At 40.9% G+C, this 21,425-nt stretch overlaps 1 protein-coding gene across 2 annotated transcripts in view; it reads right to left on the bottom strand.

Moving 5' to 3' along the window:
- The window catches only part of LOC108713588 (copine-9), a 215,977-nt gene that overhangs the window by 113,822 nt on the left and 80,730 nt on the right, over positions 1–21,425 (bottom strand). For both annotated transcript variants that reach the window (XM_041590878.1, XM_018257141.2), the window contains exon 7: positions 19,349–19,351. In XM_041590878.1, the coding sequence (XP_041446812.1) occupies positions 19,349–19,351 (3 nt within the window). The remainder of the gene's footprint in view (positions 1–19,348; positions 19,352–21,425) is intronic.

Here is a 21,425-nt window from a genome sequence, read left to right as displayed (position 1 = left end):
CAGTCTTCAGGGGCATAACTACAGAGGAAGCAGACCCTGCGGCTGCAGGGGGCCCAGGAGGTATAGGGGCCCATGAGGCCCTAATTCATATACAGTTCAAATCAATATTGGTAAAACATGTCAATCTCTAAACATTTTGGGGGCCTGAAAAATAATTTTCTGTGGGGCCCAGTAATATCTTGTTACACCCCTATCAGTCTTCCTGGCAACAACCTTCATTTCCCCTCCCTCATCAGCCCTCCTGTAGTGTTATAACGTCACCCCTCAAACAGTAGCCAGGGCTGTAGTTTCTATATAGTCACCCAAGGGCCCTTGCCTAGGGTGGCAGGTCTAAAGGGGTGGGCTTCAGGTGCCTATATATAAAATGTTAAAAAAAATACCCTCCATGCCACCACTGGACACTTGTAGTAGTAGTAGAGCTGGGAGAGATTATACTGAATCAATTCGTGAGGGTTTGGAGGTCTGGTGCCTAAAGGTTGCCCGTTTTCGAAGGTGGAGAAACCAAAGGTGCCTTTAGTGGAAACTCCATGGTTAACAATACGTCTGAAAGGGATTATCAGTATAGATATAATTCTGTAAATATTGAGGTTGAATATACAGTTAGAGCTCCTTTGACTGCATGTTGTCTGTTCACAGCAAAATCTTCCACATACAACGACTCCCCCCCTCAAATTAACCCCAGGGCTTTTATACGCTCCATTGATAATGACATAATGAAAGAATTGCCCACACCTGCCCATGAAATAGCCTTTGAGTCAGTGGTCCAATTACTTTTGAGCTCCTGAAATGAAGTAATTGTGTTAAAAAAAGGCTTTAGTTTCGCACATTTTTATGCAATCTTTTTGTTCAACCCACAGAATTAAAGCTGCAAGTCTGCAGTTCAACTGTATCTGAGTTGTTTCATTTTAAAATTCATGGTAGTAATGTACAGAACCAAAATTAGAACAAGATTTATGGGCCTAACTGTAGTTGCCCAATATGCAATTTGCCAAGCTATTCCCATATTTATATACAACAAACAATGTTCTAAAGAAGGGAAACATTACCAAGCCAGCACTGATTTGTATTTGTTCATATTCGGTTATTTTTTACTTTATTCATGCATAAACAAGCCTACAAATGCTCAAAACCCTCATTTTAAAACTCGGCTTAAAGCCCTTTAATAAGCCTCTTGTACCAAGGCAATAGCTGCTTGTACATTTAACCATAGGTGACTCCATTTGTGCCCGTGAGTGCGAGTGGAAATGGGTATCGCAGGGCTGGGTAATTGTAGACTTCAAGAGCTATTAGCTGCCCATGGTATGAAATAGATATATCAGAATAAAATAAAAATACGTTTTATTTCCATTAAAGAAATATCTTGCCACTCTGGGCACAAATAAGTGTAGAGGCAATTCTGGATGTCAAGCAAGCAAACTGTTAACCTGGGGCATTTAGAGGAGATGGGAAGGTCACTCTTGTTATGTGTAATTGGGATATTTTATCTGATTGCCATCAAATGCTTTCCTATATTGTACTTGAAGAAAACCTACAATTTTATCACAGTTCTTGTTTCTGCCATATGCTTTTTCTAGGTGTGCAGGTATCCGCTATTATACACAAGCTGGAAACCTAAAATATACGTCAATGCCATGTCCCATTGTGTCTCATTTAAACAAATAATTATTCAGTTCAGACTGATTTGCTTTTCTCTTTAAAATGATAGTACTTTGTATAGTACATGATATTAACAAGACCAGGATATATCTATGCTGATGGCAAAATAGTCCTATATACAGAGGCATCGACTTCCCCAGACAAGGAAAGGTAGAATTACTGGGGTGCCAGTTAGGTACTCCCCCAGTGATTCAGGTAGCTTACTTCAGACCTCCAGCTGCTGCAGCTCCTCTTCTTACAAAGATGCTCCAGCTGGGGTGCTTCTCTTCTTAGTGCTACTCTAGTGCCAAAGCAATTTATGCTCTTGTGCAATGCAAAAATTGGCAAAGAAATTCCGTAGTTACTCGGGGTTGCACAGTGAATGCTGAGGCACAGGGAGAGTATGGGAGGGCAGCACTGAGCACCCCAGGCCAGTGCCCTTTTTATAAGAAGAGGAGCACCAGCTGGGGGTCAGAATTAAGCTACTAGAATCACTACAATATGTCAAACAATATGGCAACCAGGGGCGATCCGCCAATAAGGCGAACTGAGGCGCTTGCCACAGACGGCATCGCCAGCTAGGTTTCCAGGGGCGGCAAAAAGCTGCTCCTGATGCCTTTAAGAGCCAAATTTCCTGTTTTTAAACCTGAAATTCGGCTTTACTACGGCAAGAGAGCGCAATTACTAGTGTTGCTCCCCCCGGAAATGGATTCGGGCTGGGGGGGGCGGCATTACTGGAGCCGCCTCAGGCGGCAATATACACAGGAACTCACGGCACTGATGGCAACCCCAATGAGTATATCTTTCCTTGTGCTTTTAATGGGGCAATTTTACAAACACAGGTTTGGGGCCTGTTATCCAGAGCTCAGGACCTGGGGTTTTCTGTAAGTAATTTGGATCTTCATACCTTAAGTCTACTAGAAAATCATGTAAACATTAAATAAATGCAATAGGCTGGTTTTGCTTCCAACAATGATTAAATATATATTAGTTTGTATCAAGTACTAGGTACTGTTTTATTATTATTGAGAAAATGGAGTCTATGGGCCCTGGCATTCCAAGTACAGAGAGGCCCAATCAGCTCCCCACCAGCCCACTAAATAATGACTTTCTATGGCATCTTATGGCAGCCTCTCTGGCATTTGCCAGAACCCATAGATTGCCAGTCCGGGCCTGCATACCTCTACTTGCTTTAGAAGCCTTAAAGCAGCGATTTTCAGACATTTATTGGTTTGAGTTCTCCTTTAAGGAGCAACATTTGGTCAGGGTATAGCTTAGTGCTCGACAAGTTTACATTTAATTGGAAATTCTCATTTATCAGCCATTATTTTCTCCCCGAGTCTCATTCTGATTGACCTTCAAACTGGGCATAAAGGGTTGCTTACATGTCCTTCTTCCTAAATGGCTTTCATTCTAGACCACACCCCCAGCCAAAGGCTCAGCACCTCCTCCCAAAGGGGCCTGCCTTAAAGGGGTTGTTTAGTATAATGTAGAGAGTGATATTCTGAGACAATTTTGCAATTGGGTTTCATTTTTTATTATATGTGGTTTTTGAGTTATTTAGCTTTTTATTCAGCAGCTCTCCAGTTTGCAATTTAAGCAATCTAGTTGCTAGGGTCTAAATTACCCTAGCAACCTTGCATTGGTTTGAAAAAAAAACTGGAATATGAATAGTAGAGGGTCTGAATAGAAAGATGAGTAATAAAAAGTAGCAATAACACTACATGTGTAGCCTTACAGAGCATTTGCTTTTTAGAAGGGGTCAGCGACGCCCATTTGAAAGCTGCAAAGAGTCAAAAGAAAAAGGCAAATAACTATAAAAAATAAATAATGAAGACCAATTGACAAGTTGCTTGGAATTGGCCCTTCTATAACATACTAAAAGTTAACGTAAAGGTGAACCACCCCTTTAAGGCATAACACATTACCCACAACCATGATCCCAAGTATTCTAAATAAAAGACACAATATCAGTGATGTATGAAATAAATATTGCGATCATAAATGTTCTGACGATTGAAAATGAAGCAGTCTCCACCAACTTACATGAATCTCATCTAAAGGAAAGCTTACTATCATTTTTTTTTATTGTCTATTAATGAATGTTAAACGCACCTAGTAACTTAGTTTACAGATTCTGCATTCTGCAGACAACTCTCTGCTCAAATCCTTGGCCAATGCCAACCCTGAAACCCTATCAGTATTCTTATCGCTCCTCTTTAGATTAGCAACAATACCTTAGAACACTTCGCCTCCATAGCTTATGACCTGAAGGTGACTATGGCAGGAGAATGCAGATAAGTGACACCTAGATGCTGTATTTACAGATGAGCTATTCCATAGGCAAGTCCCTTCCATTTCAAGTTAGAAGAATACCCCTTTTTAATTCAAGTAAACAGATATTTTATATATGTATACGATTTATGAGAGATAAAACAGAGCATAAATAAACTGGTATCCTTTGATAAATAGCCATGATAATACTGGATTAAATATATGTCTGGTAGTAAAGTGGTGAAGTGGCTCCCTATATGTAGGGAGGTGGTAGAGGGGCATCTTTACAAAGAGTGTTGGACTTAGCCTCCTAGCCCACTAGAGAGTATGACATTAAGGGTTCACTCGTACAACTATTAGATGTAGAGTGCTAAGTGCTGATGGGAATTGTTCTTGACTGGAACCTTCTTGGACTGGTACACTTGCAGGCCAGTCCAACCCTGCTTCCACATTGTAAGACTGTGGCCTCTAGAGGATTTGAGACCTACCAGGATGACCTTAGATGAGTGGTCCCCAACAGTGACTCATGAACAACATGATGCTCCCCAACCCCTTGGATGTTGCTCCCAGTGGTCTCAAAGCAGGTGCTTATTTTTGAATTCCTGGCTTGGAGGCAAGTTTTGGTTGCATAAAAAACATAGGGACTTCCAATAGTCAATCACAGCCCATAATTGGTATCTCCTGGAACTTTTTGCATGCCTGTGTTGCTCCCCAAGTCTTATTTACATTTGAATGTGGCTCACTGGTAAAAAAAAAAGTTTGGAGACTCCTGCCTTAAATCTTAGTAGGATCCTGTTTTGGGAGGGCATAGGGTGCCATCTACAGGAATGCCTTGTCCACCCCAGGTCTTAAGATCAGTCAAACAGATCAGTGACGCTGGCTACAGTATATACGTATCAATTTTCAGAATGTGTATGCTGGTCAGCATGATCCTGTCCAGTGTCTATATGTGCCATGGATATAGCTTGGTTCATCAATAGGGCAGGTCTAAAAATATAATCTGCTAATGCACAATATATACAAATTAGAGAGTAAAGAGGAGAAGCAGCTTGGCAGTATATGGTCCATATGTTTGACCCATGGTCTGATCAGTTTACTACTGTCTAGTGTATGGCCACCATTAGTGCTGGTTGGATCTACATCCTGCTCAACCCTTGATTATGGGTAACTGTCATGCATTAAAATGATAATATATTGTGGGTGACAGCACAATAAATTAACATTTCTGTGACCTCATTTAAATTTCGGATGCACGGATCTTTTTACATTAGGAAAACCAGCTATCTCTTGTTTTGGAAGCTATGTTATGAACTGAAGCCAGATGAAGAAATCTCCCTTATTTAAATAACAAGCAGTCGCTTGAGAACAATTAGCTTTACCATGAGCAAACTCTGTCAGGGTAGACGAGCCATAAATAGAAACCCTAAAATTACAGCGAATGCAAATAAAAAATCGCTCCGGCTGTGATGTTTCAAAGAGCTTGATTTACACAGAATCAGTCAGTCAATTTATCTCTCTCTGCGATGAACAAATCATTTCTGGAATCAGAAAATAGCCCATCAGGCGGCTGCTGGGGCTCCTGAGGTTCGGGCTCCTGGGACTTGGGTTGTCCTGCGGTTTTGGATGAATAGTTGCGGCTTATGATTTCAAATTAGGAATGAACTCTCTGGGGAGGCAACTCGTTAATTGTTTTGCAAATAAAAGGGAGGTGCTTTTATGGAAACTCAGAAAATGTTATGTATTTAACTGTGAAATAACCACAATGCCAGTAGCCTCAATTTTCTCTCTCTCAATAGAGAATCAATCACTTAACTGTTTAACTTGCTCACCAATTTGCTAGTGCTATATAGCCTCAATTCAATTACACATGTGAGATTTTTAAGGGAGGCATATTGTGTGAAAAACAGGAATGTGCTAGTACATTATACGATTTTAAATATGGAGGAATGTGCTTAAAAAAGTAGTGTTTCGGGTTGGTTTATTGAAAATTTCTGGAAAAACCCTACTAGTCCCGCCCATCTGTTCCACTTCCTGCTGCCTCCTTTCCCAGACTGTACAGGGGCACCGGCAGCAATCCGCTCACTGCACTATAGGACAAGAACCAATCAGCAGCTAGGCTGACCTGATAGGGAACTGAAATCTGTTTTTGCTTGTGTGACTGCAGGGCTGTGCTTTGGCAGGAACCATTAGGAAATTCCCACCCTTCATTTGGAACATGGAGGGGGGGCCATAACAGATTATAAGGCTAAAAATAGATAATAAAAAAGAATTATTAGCCCAAAGTAAAATCAGCAACATATAATATTCATTATTGCCAACAAAATTAGGAGGTTTTCATTTATCCTATATGTCATTCGACTGTAGATAAGTAACACCACCCAAATAATCATGATTCTTGAAAGAGAAAAAAAAGAAAAAAAATTACATTTATATATATTCAGGCCAAAAACAGCTCAGGGGCTCATTCCTGGTGTTTCCCATTCATGTGTATGGGAGCCATAAGAGGAAACTATAAGTTAGTTCAAGTACCCCAGAAACTCTAAAGTGTCCCCCACTAATATAAGTCAATGTTTGTGTAATGGGTGCATCTTTAAAGGGGTAGTTCCCTGTTAAGTTAACTTTTAGTATGTTAAAGAATGTCTTATTCCTAGCAACTTTACAATAGGTCTCCATTACTTATTTCTTATAGATTTGTAATTATTTGTCTTACTTTATTGTTATTGTTACTGTTTTTTAACTTATCTTCGTCGCCTATTTATCTAAATAAATCTAAATAAACCCCAGCAGGCCCGGGCCAAGCCAGCCGCCGCGCCCAAGGCAACCTGGCCAGCCACTTCAGCCCCTTGCCGGCATGCCATTGAGTGTACATGTGCGCGCCCGCGCCCGCGAGTATGTGTGTCGTGCGCCAGCAAGTTTGCACATGTGTGCCCAATATAACTTCATGGAGGGAGGGGGAGAGCAGAGCACGCACAGAGCGAGCAAGGAGGCGCGCTGATGCCGAACAAGGGTCCAGACTGGGGGTAGGCAAGAGAAAAGGTATGTGCTTGGCACCCCCACTTTGTTGCGCCCTAGGCACGTGCCTCTTCTACCTACCACTAGTTCCAGCCCTGAACCCCAGCAACCAGATAGTTGCTGAAATACCAACTGGAGAGCTGCCAGACAAAAGCCTAAAGAACTGAAAGGCCACAAAAAATAAAAAAAAAAGCAGACCAATTCTTAAGTAGCTAAGAAAGATGCTCTTGTCTCCTTAGATGTCACCCTGACCTCTCATCTAATCCCTGTCTCAGCTTGAAAAATGCTGCCGTTCACTGCTGGGTTATTAAGGCCCAAGGCTATGGCACATATGGCATAAAATATATATAATTCTAGAAACGGTCATTTTAGGCTGACATCTGCCCACGCGTACTGGTCCAAGCAACCCAAATTCTGATGTTGTTTGTTGGAATTGTTGGAAAATCCAGTCAACTAATGATCAGCTAATGACCAGTTCTGTATCTGTAAACCCCCACCCAAAAATGTATTTGTGCACATTTCAGTTCCACCATTAGTACACCTCCTAATTCTCCCGTTTTTTCAGGACAGTCCTGATTTTGACAGCTCAGCCAGCAGTCCTGGATTTTTATTAAAATGGCCTTAGTTTCTGTTTGATCTTCTGCACTGATGGAAGAAAATCTAATTAAACAAGAGGCTTTTGGCAAAGATCCCATAACACACAGCACCTGCATTATGATACAACTGTAACTAATAAGAAAAGCAGGTCTCTTGGGGGAACTGAAGGGAACAGCTTAAAGGGCTATTTCACCTTCATTCGTAAAACTACTATAACACATAAAACATGAACCTAAAATCCCAAGAAATGTGTTTAAAACTTTCCATAACCTGGCACATTTTGTAAAATGGACATGGTATTTAGGGGGTGTGGCCAAATTAGGTGTGGTCAAACATTATAGTGCGGCAGATCTTTTTGTCCCTCTTTATATTTTTCACATTTTGGAAGGTATGCACTAGTGTATTTATTTTTACATCTTCGGTAGCAATAACGCAGGGGTGATGAAAAAGGTATTGCTATGTTTTTTGGAACCAAACGTGCTACAGTACATGTACCATTAAGGTCAAAATCAAAATGAAAATAGTCTATAGGGGACTGCAAAATAGTTTGCCCTAGTCCCATAAAATTTGGCCACTAAAGGACACCTTGGTTTATATGAGAAAGGCTCCTCTTCCTGGGTCAAATCATGACCTTTAGAGTTCCCTAGTTTAGCCTCAAAGTGGCAGTGCTTTAGGATTTATATGATGGAGCCCACAAGGGTTCAAGGCATTTTGCCTGGACTCCATACTACAGGGAGGAGAGTCAAGAGTGGAATCACAGACAAGTGCAGGATATAGTGAGTGGCAAGTTATGTCCTATTATAGGTCCCCTTTAGGAGGACAGTTCTCAGGAATATTTAGCTGAGTAGCGTGTGCTCCACCAAGGAGTGTTAATGGGACTAGGTTCCAGAGAGAGAATTAGCGTGTAGTCCTTAGGAGCTAGATAGTTCCACTTGGGTTCCACTTGTATCAGAGTTCCAAGAGAAATGAAGGGATTCTTAAAGGGCACCTATCACAGCCAAAATCAAACACATATTAACAATCTGACCAGTACAAGCTAAACACGTTTAACCAAACTACATATATAGTTTTTTGAAAAAAACTGCAGGTTTTAAAAATCCTTTACTTTGTCAAATGGGTTCTTTCACTGAGGGAGGCCATACTGTGACTATAACAGAGACTCTAATATGCAAATTTCAGGAGCATGCTCAGATTGTAACACTGCTTTGAGTATTCTACCCAGAATGCCTTGTTTAAGTGAACTCCTCCACTAGAAGTATCAGGAGATTTCCCTATCTTGTCCCCTGCTGGTAAAGTCATTATGCAAATGAAGGGCACACACAGTAACTTCCAGCAGGTGGCAGCACTACTGAACAGCAGCTAACACTCAGGTTTGGCTGATTTGAAAATAGCTTAGAAGGGTTGATAAGCAACAAGGAATTTCAACTGAGCATGTGCGAGATTTCAGAGCTACAGTTGGCTGGGAAGATATAGGTAGGAGGAGCCAGTGAAATCCAAGATGGCTGCCTCAGCTAGAACTGCAGGGGAGATAGGGGAGATCTTGCAGAAGGAATAGTGAGCTGATCATTTACATTATACAAACAATTCTAACTGTTTTAAAAATCGGTTTTCTTGAACTTTCACATAGTGTATTTACTTAGTAAATGATTTTGATCATGATTGGTGCCCTTTAAGTGGATTGATTTGCTTCCCTTTGAATGTTCTATAGGTGAATGCTGCCTTCTCACTGTGGCTAACCTATGTTTTCCTGCGACCTCCTTTGTGGAATTTTTTTATAAACAGTTTCTGGTTGAGTTACAAGAACCACTGGCTCCCATATCTCTGTAATACTGAACAGAACCCTGCCTCAAAATAAGCGAGAGCTCATGCCTAGGATAGAATCTGGGAAATTATTCGTAAAGTCTGTGGCAGGGGTGCCCAAAAGGTAGATCGGGTTCCAGGGCCGGAACCAGGGGTAGGAAGAAGAGGCATGTGCCTAGGGTGCAAAGGTAGAGGGGCGCCAGTACTTCTTCCGATGCCGTTCCCTAGTTCCAGAAGCAGTGACAGCAGTTTTTTCTTCTTCTGCCTTCTCACCTATGCGTGCTTGTGTGTCCCAGGCGCATGCAAGCTTGCACGTCCTCGGCGCATGCACACTTGCGCATTGCATCCTCTGCGCATGCGCAAACGTGGGGGGCGGTGTAGTCGCCGGGTTGGGTTCTACCAGTAGCTGGTGATCAGTAGATCTCAAGACACTGTCAACAAACAGCTTGTCTAAATCACTCTCCTATCTCAAGCTTTTCATTCAGATTGTTGTTATTATTATTAAAGGGGAGCTGTCACCCAAAAAAAATTATTCCAAATCCTATTTTATCCCGTTAGTCAAGCAAAATTAACTTTAATTACACGATATGAATTATTTGAATCTTGTTTCCATCAGTCTAGGAATTCATAATTATAACAAGCAGGCAGGAGCCATTTTGTAGACACTGTTATTAAGGCAAGTCTTGTATCATCTCAGAATCTTGTTTGTGCACCAGAATGGGGGACCTGATGTCCATCCCCATGTACTGGCTACACAATTAAATGGTGAAGAGAATGGGGGAATCTGGGGAGAGCAGTGACATCTAGTAAGGGCTGAATTGAAATTGAAAGTAATTGTCTACCCCACCTCTATGCCCAGGGCATAGAGGAGGGGCAGACAATATTTGATTGACAGCTGAGACTTTTAAATGAGCTTACAACAGCTATGAATGCTTTAATAAAAAATATAAATTGGATTTCATGTTTAATTTATTAAGGACTGTTATAATACAGATTTTTGTGTCTGGGTGACAGGTCCACTTTAAGGTAACATAAGAAATAGCTGTTTGTTAAATATAGCAATATACATTTTCTCATGAATCAATATTTAAGTAATATTTTCCATGGAATGGAATTCTAACAATGCTTTTATGGATGTATGGGACAACATCACTAAAAGTAGACCTCGCATGAGTAAAGAATGGGCACTCCTGCTCTATGGTATTTTGGGAGCCCTAGCATCCTCTTTTACTATAGCGTTACAAGTCTATGGAAGAAGAATGCTGGAACAGGCTTTGAGTGCTCTGGTTGAAACCTTACACTTGTGAAGGCAAAGCGAGTGTGGGAGCTGCTTAGCGAGTGTTGCATGTGATCGAAGTGTTGCATGTGAATTGTGTTAAGCAGCGTTAAAAACCTTAAGGCGTTTAAAACTGAAAAGGTGTTGGTGAGGAATTACATTTGGGAGACTGTAAGTACCCAGTGTAAATATGAGTGGGTTTGCTGGTATTACTCAGTGTGTGTCTTGTCACATGTATGTGGTGTTGGAGCAGCAGTTCCATGCAGTATTTACATGTGAGAGATGTCGGTGGGTTTTCATCTTGGAATCTGAGCTGCAGACTCTAAGGGGTGAACTTGCAGCACTGAGAGCATCGGCAAACGAGGGGAGGAAAGGAGGCTCGCAGAGCAACCACTGGCAGGGGCTAGTGGAGTGGGGGGAGGAGAAGGGGCAGTGGAGGCTAATGAGGGAGGAAGGTTTGTGACAGTCAAGAGGGGAAGTAGGGGACAGAAGAGTAGGGGGGCTGGTCCACAGTTTGTCCAAAACAGCAAATTCGCCGTTTTGGCTGAAGATGCTGGGGAGGAAAACTCCGAACTGGCGTGTATGGAGCAGGCTGACTCTCGGAGCACCCCGGGAGGCAGTGGCTCTAATACGGGTGGTGGGGGGAGTGCAAGGAAGGAAAGGCATGTTCTAGTTATAGGGGATTCAATTATTAGAAAGGTGGATAGGGTAATCTGTCGCAAGGCCCCTACATGCCGAACAGTCTGCTGCTTGCCTGGTGCTAGGGTTCGGCATGTGGTGGAACGAGTTGACAGATTATTGGGAGGGGCTGGGGAAGACCCAGCGGTCTTGGTACACATAGGTACCAATGACAAAGTTAGAGGAGGTGGTGAAGTCCTCAAAAATGATTTTAAAAAACTAGGTTCAAAGCTGAGGGCGAGGACTTCCAAGGTAATTTTCTCAGAGATATTACCTGAGCCACGAGCAACGCTAAGGAGACAGCGGGAGCGTAGGGAGATTAATGCGTGGCTAAAAGATTGGTGTAGGGAGGAGGGTTTTGGGTTTTTGGAGAACTGGGCTGATTTTTCAGTCGGCTACAGGCTCTTTGCTAGGGATGGGCTGCACCTCAATGATGATGGGGCAGCTGTTTTTGGGAGAGAAGATGGCTAGAGGGTTGGAGGAGATTTTAAACTAGGTGTGGGGGGGGAGGGTTCAGTAAAAGATTCAGTGGTAGACAGGTTAGATGAGATAGTGGGCAAAGAAAGGGAAAATGGGGGAGGAGATTTGGCTAGGGATACTGTTAAGGATAGGGAGGACCACATGGCATATGTGATTGGTGTGGCCGAAACATGGCTGAATGAGTCGCATGACTGGGCAGTAAATATCAGTGGCTATACTTTGTTTCGGAGGGACAGAGGCAATAGAAAAGGAGGAGGGGTATGTCTGTATGTTAGGCAGGATTTAAAAGCTCATATAAAGGAGGAGGTTATGTTAGAAAATGAGGGGCCAGAAGTCGTATGGGTGGAGTTCTTCACCAATTGTAAAGAATCCAGCAAATTAATTGTAGGAGTATGCTATAGACCCCTAATGTAAGTGAGGAGGAAGAGACAAAGCCCCTAATGCAAATAGAAAAGGCTGCTAGTTTAGGTAAAGTAATGATAATGGGGGATTTTAATTACCCAGATATTGACTGGAGCAACGGTACTGCTAGATCAGTTAATGGGAACAAGTTTATAAACTTATTGCACGACAATTTTTTAGCACAGGTTTTTGAGGAGCCTACCAGAAAAAATGCTATTCTTGATTTAGTGATCTCAAATGACCCAGAACTTATAGCAAATGTGCAAGTCATTGAACCCCTGGGTAATAGTGACCATAATGTTATATCTTTTAATGTCTGGTGCAAAAAACAAAAATATACTGGGGCAACAAAAACCATGAATTTTGCCAAAGCTAATTTTAGTGCCTTGAGGGCTGCCCTACAGAGTATTGATTGGGGCATTAGGTTTTCAGCTAAAAACACAGAACAGAAATGGTTGTCCTTTAAAATTATATTAAATCATTACTGTTCTCAATTTATTCCCTTAAGGACTAAACGTAGAAGCTCTAAGAATCATCCTGTGTGGCTTAATACAGAGGTAAAGATGTTAATGGGAAAGAAGAGAAAGGCATTTAAAAACTACAAATCTTTAGGGACAGAAGCTGCATTTAATGAATATAAACACTGTAATAAATGTTGTAAATCAGCAATCCGAAAGGCTAAGAAAAGAAATGAAGAGTTAATTGCGGTGGAGGTGAAAACTAACCCTAAAAAGTTTTTTAAATATATTAATAGTAAAAAGATGCAGGTTGAGAGTGTTGCTCCATTAAATAATGGTACCAGTATGGTTGTAACAGATACAGATAAGGCAAATGTGTTAAATCAGTTCTTTTCTTCAGTGTATACAATAGAGGAGTCTGGGTTCACAGGCTCGCTTAATAACTGCACGAATGGTTCAGCTCAATCTAGTCAGTGGCTGACTCAGGATATGATTCAAAAAGCTTTAATACAAATTAATGTAAACAAGGCTCCAGGGCCTGATGGCATACACCCCCGGGTTCTAAGAGAGCTTAGTTCAGTTTTAGACCAGCCCTTATTTCTGATTTTCTCAGATTCACTGTCATCTGGTATGGTGCCTATGGATTGGAGAAAAGCTGATGTTATTCCAATATTTAAAAAGGGATTACGATCTCAGCCTGGCAATTATAGGCCAGTAAGCTTGACATCTGTGGTGGGCAAATTATTTGAAGGCTTGTTAAGGGATCACATTCAAAATTTTGTCCTAATGAATGGCATTATGAGCAACAATCAGCATGGCTTTATGAAGGATAGGTCATGTCAGACGAATTTGATTGCATTTTATGATGTGGTAAGTAAGATTCTGGATAGTGGGGGGGCAGTAGATGTGATCTATTTGGATTTTGCCAAAGCGTTTGATACTGTGCCCCACAAACGACTGCTTTCTAAACTAAGGTCTGTTGGGCTTAATGAAGTCGTTTGCACATGGATAGGAAACTGGCTACAGGATCGGGTACAGAGGGTGGTTGTTAATGGGACATTCTCTACTTGGAGTAAGGTTCTTAGTGGGGTCCCCCAGGGCTCAGTATTGGGTCCACTTTTATTTAACTTGTTCATTAATGACTTAGGGGAGGGTGTTGTAAGTAATGTATCAGTGTTTGCAGATGACACAAAATAATCCAGCCCAATTAATTCCATCCAGGATGTGGCACTTGCAACAGGATCTTGACAAACTGGCAATCTGGGCAGCTAAGTGGCAAATGAGATTCAATGTTGATAAATGTAAAGTCATGCACCTGGGATGTAAAAATATCCAAGCCACTTATACCCTTAATGGGACTGCACTAGGCAAATCCATTATGGAAAAGGACCTTGGAGTCCTTGTAGATGATAAACTTGGCTGTAGCAAGCAATGCCAGTCAGCAGCATCAAGGGCAAATAAGGTCTTGAGCTGTATTAAAAGGGGCATAGAGTCACGGGAGGAGGGGGTCGTTCTTCCACTGTATAGAGCACTTGTAAGGCCCCATCTAGAATATGCCGTACAGTTTTGGTCTCCATCACTCAAACAGGACATTATTGTATTAGAGAGGGTACAGAGAAGGGCAACTAAGCTGGTAAAAGGTATTGAAAATCTTAGCTATGAGGAAAGACTGGCCAAATTGGGGATGTTCACGCTGGAGAAGAGGCGCTTAAGGGGTGATATGATGACTATGTATAAATATATAAGGGGATCATATAACAATCTCTCTAATGCTTTATTTACCAGTAGGTCTTTCCAGCTGACACGAGGTCATCCATTCCGATTAGAAGAAAAGAGGTTCCGCCTAAATATTCGGAAGGGGTTTTTTACAGTGAGAGCTGTGAAGATATGGAATTCTCTCCCTGAATCAGTTGTACTGGCTGATACATTAGATAGATTTAAGAAGGGGTTGGATGACTTTTTAGCAAGTAAGGGAATACAGGGTTGTGGGAAATAGCTCATAGTCCAAGTTGATCCAGGGACTAGTCCAATTGCCATTTTGGAGTCAGGAAGGAATTTTTCCCCCTCTAAGGCAAATTGGAGAGGCTTCAGATGGTTTTTTTTGCCTTCCTCTGGATCAACTGGCAGATAGGTAGTTAATAAACAAAAAAAAAAAAAAAAAGGTTGAACTCGATGGACATGTGTCTTTTTTCAACCTTACTTACTATGTTACTATGTTACTATGTAATGCAGAAAAGCAAGGCCTAGTTGCTGTGCTTAACATATAGGCGACTGCACAACACGTAAAGCAAGAAAAACACAGTCATCGTGTTAATTTTGTTTGCAAAAATGGAGAGAGATCACATATTTCTTGCAGCACTTAATTCAGCAGGCCTGAGTTTAACAAGCACCCGGGTTCATGTACAACGTACTGATGTAGTGCTAGAGGGCTGCCAGCAATATTTATTTTTTTTTGCCCAAAAGCAGCATTAATAATCCTTGATTACAGTAGCAGCAAGATCTGAACTTCCTACACTCCCCGAGGATGAACTAAATATAGCCTAAAATCAATGAGGAAGAGCCCTCTTTTCTTGCACTCCTGCAATCTCCAGCTAACTGTGCCAGAAAAACTCCCACCGCTATCCCCCTGTAGTGCCAGAGAAATAGCTTTGGGTGTCCCAAGAACAGTGGGAAATTTCCATGCAGTGCTGAGCAATATTAAGGGGAAGTATTCTTACAAAATTTAATAGAGCTGATTCAATATGAAAACATAGGAAACCTGTAAATAAAGATTCACCCAGCACATGGGTATATCACAGTATATGCCCCCGGCCAACACAGGGCATTATCACTAAGGGTTAATTATTATTACCGGACTAATACCACTGGAACAGGTGTAAAGTTTCAACCCTTTACAACATTAACCTAACCATACCTCCCAACATATAGGAATTGAAAAGAGGGACAAAAACATTTGCCCTGCATTTTTTTTGACCATGCCCATTTTTGTGGCCACACCCCCTAATTACCATGTTCATTTTACAAAATTTGGCGAGTTATGATAGTTTGAACATATTTCTGTGTTTTTTTCAGTTATTACAGTTTTGCTAATGAAGGTGAATTGCCTTTTAAGCTGTGAGTCTAACTTCTCCCAAGGGATCTCCTTATCTAAATTGTTACAATAACTTATTTGCTTATTCCAAAATTGTTACAAAGTATCTTATTTGCACCTGTTATCTGTTCTGGGCTCTCTGCCAAAAGCCAATTATTTAGAAATGTTTTTCTGGCTGTTCAGTGCAGAGAAATCTGGACCTTTCAGTACAAACACGGGACTGCGGGTTGAGCTGTCAAAAGCGGGACTGTCCCGCTGAAAATGGAAGAGTTGGGAAGTATGAGTAACGTTAATACCCCATGGATGGTGCTCCAATGTGTAAGCAGGGCGGCTCGTTGATATCGCTGGTAAAGGATTGGGCAGATAAGTTTGAGGCACTGGCCAACCAACTATATAGAGGTCTCCCATCTTCATACCCTATAACACCCCCCCATGAAAATGGTGATCCAAATCTTTACCAGAACGGTGAGGGCTAACTACCAAAAAATGACTAGCTGGTCCACATGGACCCTGCTTCGGGGCAATAAAGTGCTCTCACAATTCAAGACTGTACCTAGAGCTAGTGTGTGGGCTGCAGCAGGGATAAAACGGTAACAAGATATTAAAGGGATACTGTCATGGGAAAAAAAATATTTCAAAATGAATCCATTAATAGCTCCAGCAGAATTCTGCACTGAAAAAAGAGCAAACAGATTTTTTTATATTCAATTTCGAAATCTGACATGGGGCTAGACATTTTGTCAATTTCCCAGCTGCCCCTGGTCATGTGACTTGTGCCTGCACTTTAGGAGAGAAATGCTTTTTGGCAGGCTGCTGTTTTTCCTTCTCAGTGTAACTGAATGTGTCTCAGTGAGACATGAGTTTTTACTATTGGGTGTTGTTCTTAGATCTACCAGACAGCTGTTATCTTGTGTTAGGGAGCTGTTATCTGGTTACCTTCGCATTGTTCTTTTTTTTGGCTGTTGGGGGGAAAAGGGAGGGGGGTAATAGCACTCCAACTTGCAGTACAGCAGTAAAGTGTGACTGAAGTTTATCAGAGCACAAGTCACATGACTTGGGGCAGCTGGGAAATTGACAATATGTCTAGCGCCATGTCAGATTTCAAAATTGAATATAAAAGAATCTGTTTGTTCTTTTGAGAAATGGATTTCAGTGCAGAATTCTGCTGGAGCAGCACTATTAACTGATTCATTTTGAAAACATTTTTTTTCCCCATGACAGTATCCCTTTAAGCAGTTCCCACAGCTGAAAGAAGAGTTTGGTCTGCAGAATCACATGCTGTTTAATTTCCTCCAAATTAGACACGCATTCCAGAGCCAGTGTCCAGAGGGAGCCCCTACTAATAATGAATGCACCCTTGAGCGCTACCTCCGCAGACCTGAGCTCGGTTGGTTTTATGCAATATTATTACAGGGTGAATTTGATCCTATTAAGCACATCAGCCGCAAATGGGCTCAAGATCTCCCCCAGCTAGACCTAGAGCACCTGGTTGAACAAATCCCCGATGCTAGCATATCTATGAGAGACAGATTTATTCAGGTTAAGTTTCTGACATTTTACTATTGTATGCAGGAGTAACATTGCCAGTGTCTACTGGGGGCTACGCAATATGTTGGCGCTATATAAATACATGTTAATAATAAGGGGCAGATTTATCAAGGGTCGAATTGAAAATTCAAATTTTCGATTATTTTTTTATGGTCAAAACTGTCGAATTTGACAAGGGAGTTTTTTTAAAAAAAATTTTGATTTGATTTTCAAGATTTATCATCCTCTGGCCCTTTAAGAATTCAAATTTTTCGGAGAAAAAACAAGAATCGAGGTTTTAAAAATTATAATCCAATTCGATTTGAATTTGATTCATTTTTTTAATTCATCCGAGTTTGAATTTTTTTTTTTTTAATACATTTCGAATTTATGGGAGTTTAGGGGAGTTTTTAAAAACTCACAGGAATTCGAAATTCGACCATTGCTAAATGTGCCTCCAAATGTCAGAGTTCAATGAGATAGGGGGTCACTGTACCATTATATGCTGTAGTCACAAGCTTGAGGCACTTTGTTATTTTATGCAAGAGTAACATTGCCAGTGTCTGCTGGAGTTACTGTGCAAGTTATTGCAGTATTACTCCCTAGATACAACTGAAAGCCAAGCTTAACGGCGAAGGAAAGCTACAGAGGCATTTTATTGCCAATAGATTAGCTGCAATAGTGCAAGCTAGAATTTTTTATTTATTCTGTAGAATGTTTTACCATACCTGAGTAAACAGCTCTAGAAGCTCTCTGTTTTTTAGGATAGCAGCTGCCATATTAGTTGGTGTGACAACACTTCCTGCCTGAGTCTCTCCCTGCACAATCATAGCTCTGGACTCAGATTACAGCAAGGAGGGGAGAGGGAGAAAGGAACAAACTGAGCATGCTCAAGCCCTAGCCCTGGAGGTTTATGCTGAAAACTGGAAGTCTGATACAGAAGCCCATGAGTACACAATAGAAGGAAAGAAATACTGTGTTTCTTTTGACAGAGGACTCAGAGCAGCATTACTTTGAGTGTTTACTGGTATATTTAGTTGGACCTTTCTGATACGGCTTACTTAATTTTAACCTTTCCTACTCATTTAACAGGTAATATTTGGGCTGCTATGTATTTGCAGTCCTAAATATTCTTGAATTATGACTGATACATCAATATTTTCCCGTGTCTCTACTCATGAAGAGCTGACCAAAGGTTGGACCTTTAAACAGGGCCTGGAATTTTGAACATCCAATTATAAATCCATACACACTGGCGCAAATCATTATATCTAAATATACCAGTCTCCTCTCCAGTCACATGGTTTATTAAAACAGGTCCAAACTGTGGAACATGATGTATTGACAGTACATTCACAGACACTGATATACAACCCTAGATTTGCCCACACTGCTAGGTTTGAGTAGGGAGGTCTATATTGAAAGGGGTGGTTCACCTTTAAATGAACTTTTAGTATGTTGTAAAATGGCAAATTCTAATCAACATTTCATTTGGTCTTGACTGTTTATTTTCTATAGTTTTTGAATGATTTGCCTTCATCTTCTGACTCTTGCCAGCTTTCAAATAGGGGTAACTGACCCCATCTAAAAAAACAAACGCTCTTTTTTATTAGTCATCTTGCTATTCAGGCCTCTCCTATTCATATCCCAGTCAAATTGCAAAATACTGATTGCTGACATTCAAACTGGAGAGCTGCTGAATAAAAAAACAAATAACTCAAAAACCACAAATAATAAAAAATGAAAACCAATTGCAAATTGTCTCAGAATATCACTCTCTACATCATACTAAACGTTAATTCAAAGGTGAACAACCCCTTTAATAGCATATTGGTGCATTTGAAAATACAGTAACTTCCAAAAAAACAAAGCATGGAGGAAACATGAGATATGGTCCTGTGGAAATAAACATCACCTTTCCACTCTTTAAATATCTCAGTCTCATTAGGGACATCAGCAACTCATGCCAATCCCCCGAGAGCATTATAACTTCAATTCCAACATGAGATAAAACTATAAACCATTGGTTAAAGAAAATAGAAGGGTATGTTCATTATCTGTATTACTATTTTCTAAGGTCAAAATTATTAATATTCCAGATAAAAATGTAATGTTTACCTTCTGTGATTGCCATTGCAGTGATGCATATAAGAAAAGAGAGAGAAAAAAAGTCATTATTAATAGAGAGATTTACAGAGACATTATTAGTAAAGAGCAAAACAGCTACATGATTAGTAAAAGTCTCTATAGCGTAGAGAGCTATAACATTATTAGTAAAGAGCTGTAAAGATATTGGTAGAGTACTATTCTGTAACTGTATTAGCAGAGAGCCACATAGCACCATTGTTAGTAGAGAGCTGTGTAGTGACAATATCAGTAGAGAGCAATACAGGGACATTATTAGCAAGGAGCTAAAGTCACTTTGTTAGCAGACATTAGTAATATTAGTGTGGAGCTATACAGTAACATTATTATTAGAGTGCTATACAGTTATATTATTAGTAAGCTATACAGTCAATTTATTAGTAGAAATATATAACATTATCAGTAGAGAGCTGCACTTTGTCATTATTAGTTGAGAGATCTATGGTAATAGTTTTAGTAAAGAGCTAAGTGGTCATATTATTAGAGGAAAATATACAGTTAAATGATTGGTAGAGAGCTATATAATTATATATATATATATTTTAGTGATGTGTGGGCCGACCCGATACCCGCAGGACCCGTGCATTAGCATAAAAAAAACCGCAGGACCCGTGGGTTTACCCGCAGGTCGGGCGGGTTCGGGTCGCCCTCGCACTGCTCCTTGCGTGTGGGGCTATGACGTCAGAGGATGGGCTATGACATGGCGATCAGCGATCGCCGTGTCAATCAAGGGAATCCCGCCCTGATTTCCTTATTTGGAAAACCGGGCAGGAAGTATAGACCCGGGCAGCCCCTCAAAATACCGGGCTGTCCGGGTCAAAACCGGACAGGTGGCAACCCTATCGGCCAGGCAGAAGGATTCGGCCGAATCCTTCTGAAAAAGGTCGAATCCTGGCCGAATCTGAACCGAATCCTGGATGTGGTGCATTCCTACTTATAATACCCCGATGCTCAGGGCAGGATTTGTGGCCTGGGCCTAGGGCAGCAGGATTTTAGGGGGGCGGCATGCTGCCCAACCACACCCACATTGATTCAAAAACACTGGGGATGCGCTGGAGATACAATTATTTTTTGAATTTCCTGTGCACCAATCCCCATTGCTCCAGTCCAGATGATGAAAATTTGCACGAATAAAGAGGAGGGGACAGGGGCGACGAACAGCAGTGGGCCTAGGGGCACCCACTATGTAAATCCAACCCTGCCGATGCTGCAAAAATCATGTATCTGTAAATCCACCATCTCAGAACTGTCAAGGTCATGTATAAGTCAATGGGTAGGTACTTATCCCAAATAGTTATCATTGTCTTCGGTGGGTTTAGCCTGAAAATCGGACATTATTCTGGATTTTTTAGGGAAACAACTCAAAAAAATCAAGCTTTTCCGGATAAAACCCTGAAAAAATTGTATGATTTGGGTTTTTGCTCGAGTTTTTTAACCGATCCGACTAAATCGAATTAATTTATTAATAAATAAGGCAAAATCGGTCCACACTGGGACCTGTATCAAGATAGCATAAACTTAAAAATGCAACGGTTATATACAGTAGACTCACCCACCAGTGATTTACCCTGAATAGCAACCAGGTAGTTTACCTATAGGTGTGTGCCGAAGCCTTCACATGCCTAATTATAAATATATATATATATACAGATAAGGATTGGCCTGCCACAACAGTTTATATTCCCTTATGCTTCATGCTGCAAGTGACACGAATCAGCTCCAATAAATATGTATAATGTACAAAATGTTGACATGCAGTTCTGTCTGTAGGAAACAACATGGCAGCTCATTAACAGCAAATATGCAGATAAGGAATGTCCCAGAGTAAAGGAAACAATGTGAAATCTCTTGCCTATGTTTATAAATGCAAATGCCTGTGTACAGCCATATGTATTGAGTTAGATATAAACACAGAGAGACCTATACCCCTTGTTGTACTGTCTAATCAGGAGTAACAAAAAAGTATTTTTAATTTTATTGTACTTAAAAACTATTCTGTCATTAAGGTAAGGTACATCTATTATTTTTATTGTTCCTTAATAAGCACGTA

The sequence above is a fragment of the Xenopus laevis genome, chromosome 4L, assembly GCF_017654675.1.
Source record: "Xenopus laevis strain J_2021 chromosome 4L, Xenopus_laevis_v10.1, whole genome shotgun sequence".
NCBI lineage: Eukaryota > Metazoa > Chordata > Amphibia > Anura > Pipidae > Xenopus > Xenopus laevis.
Note: the sequence above shows the minus strand (reverse complement) of the source record. Positions and strands in the feature narration are given on the sequence as shown.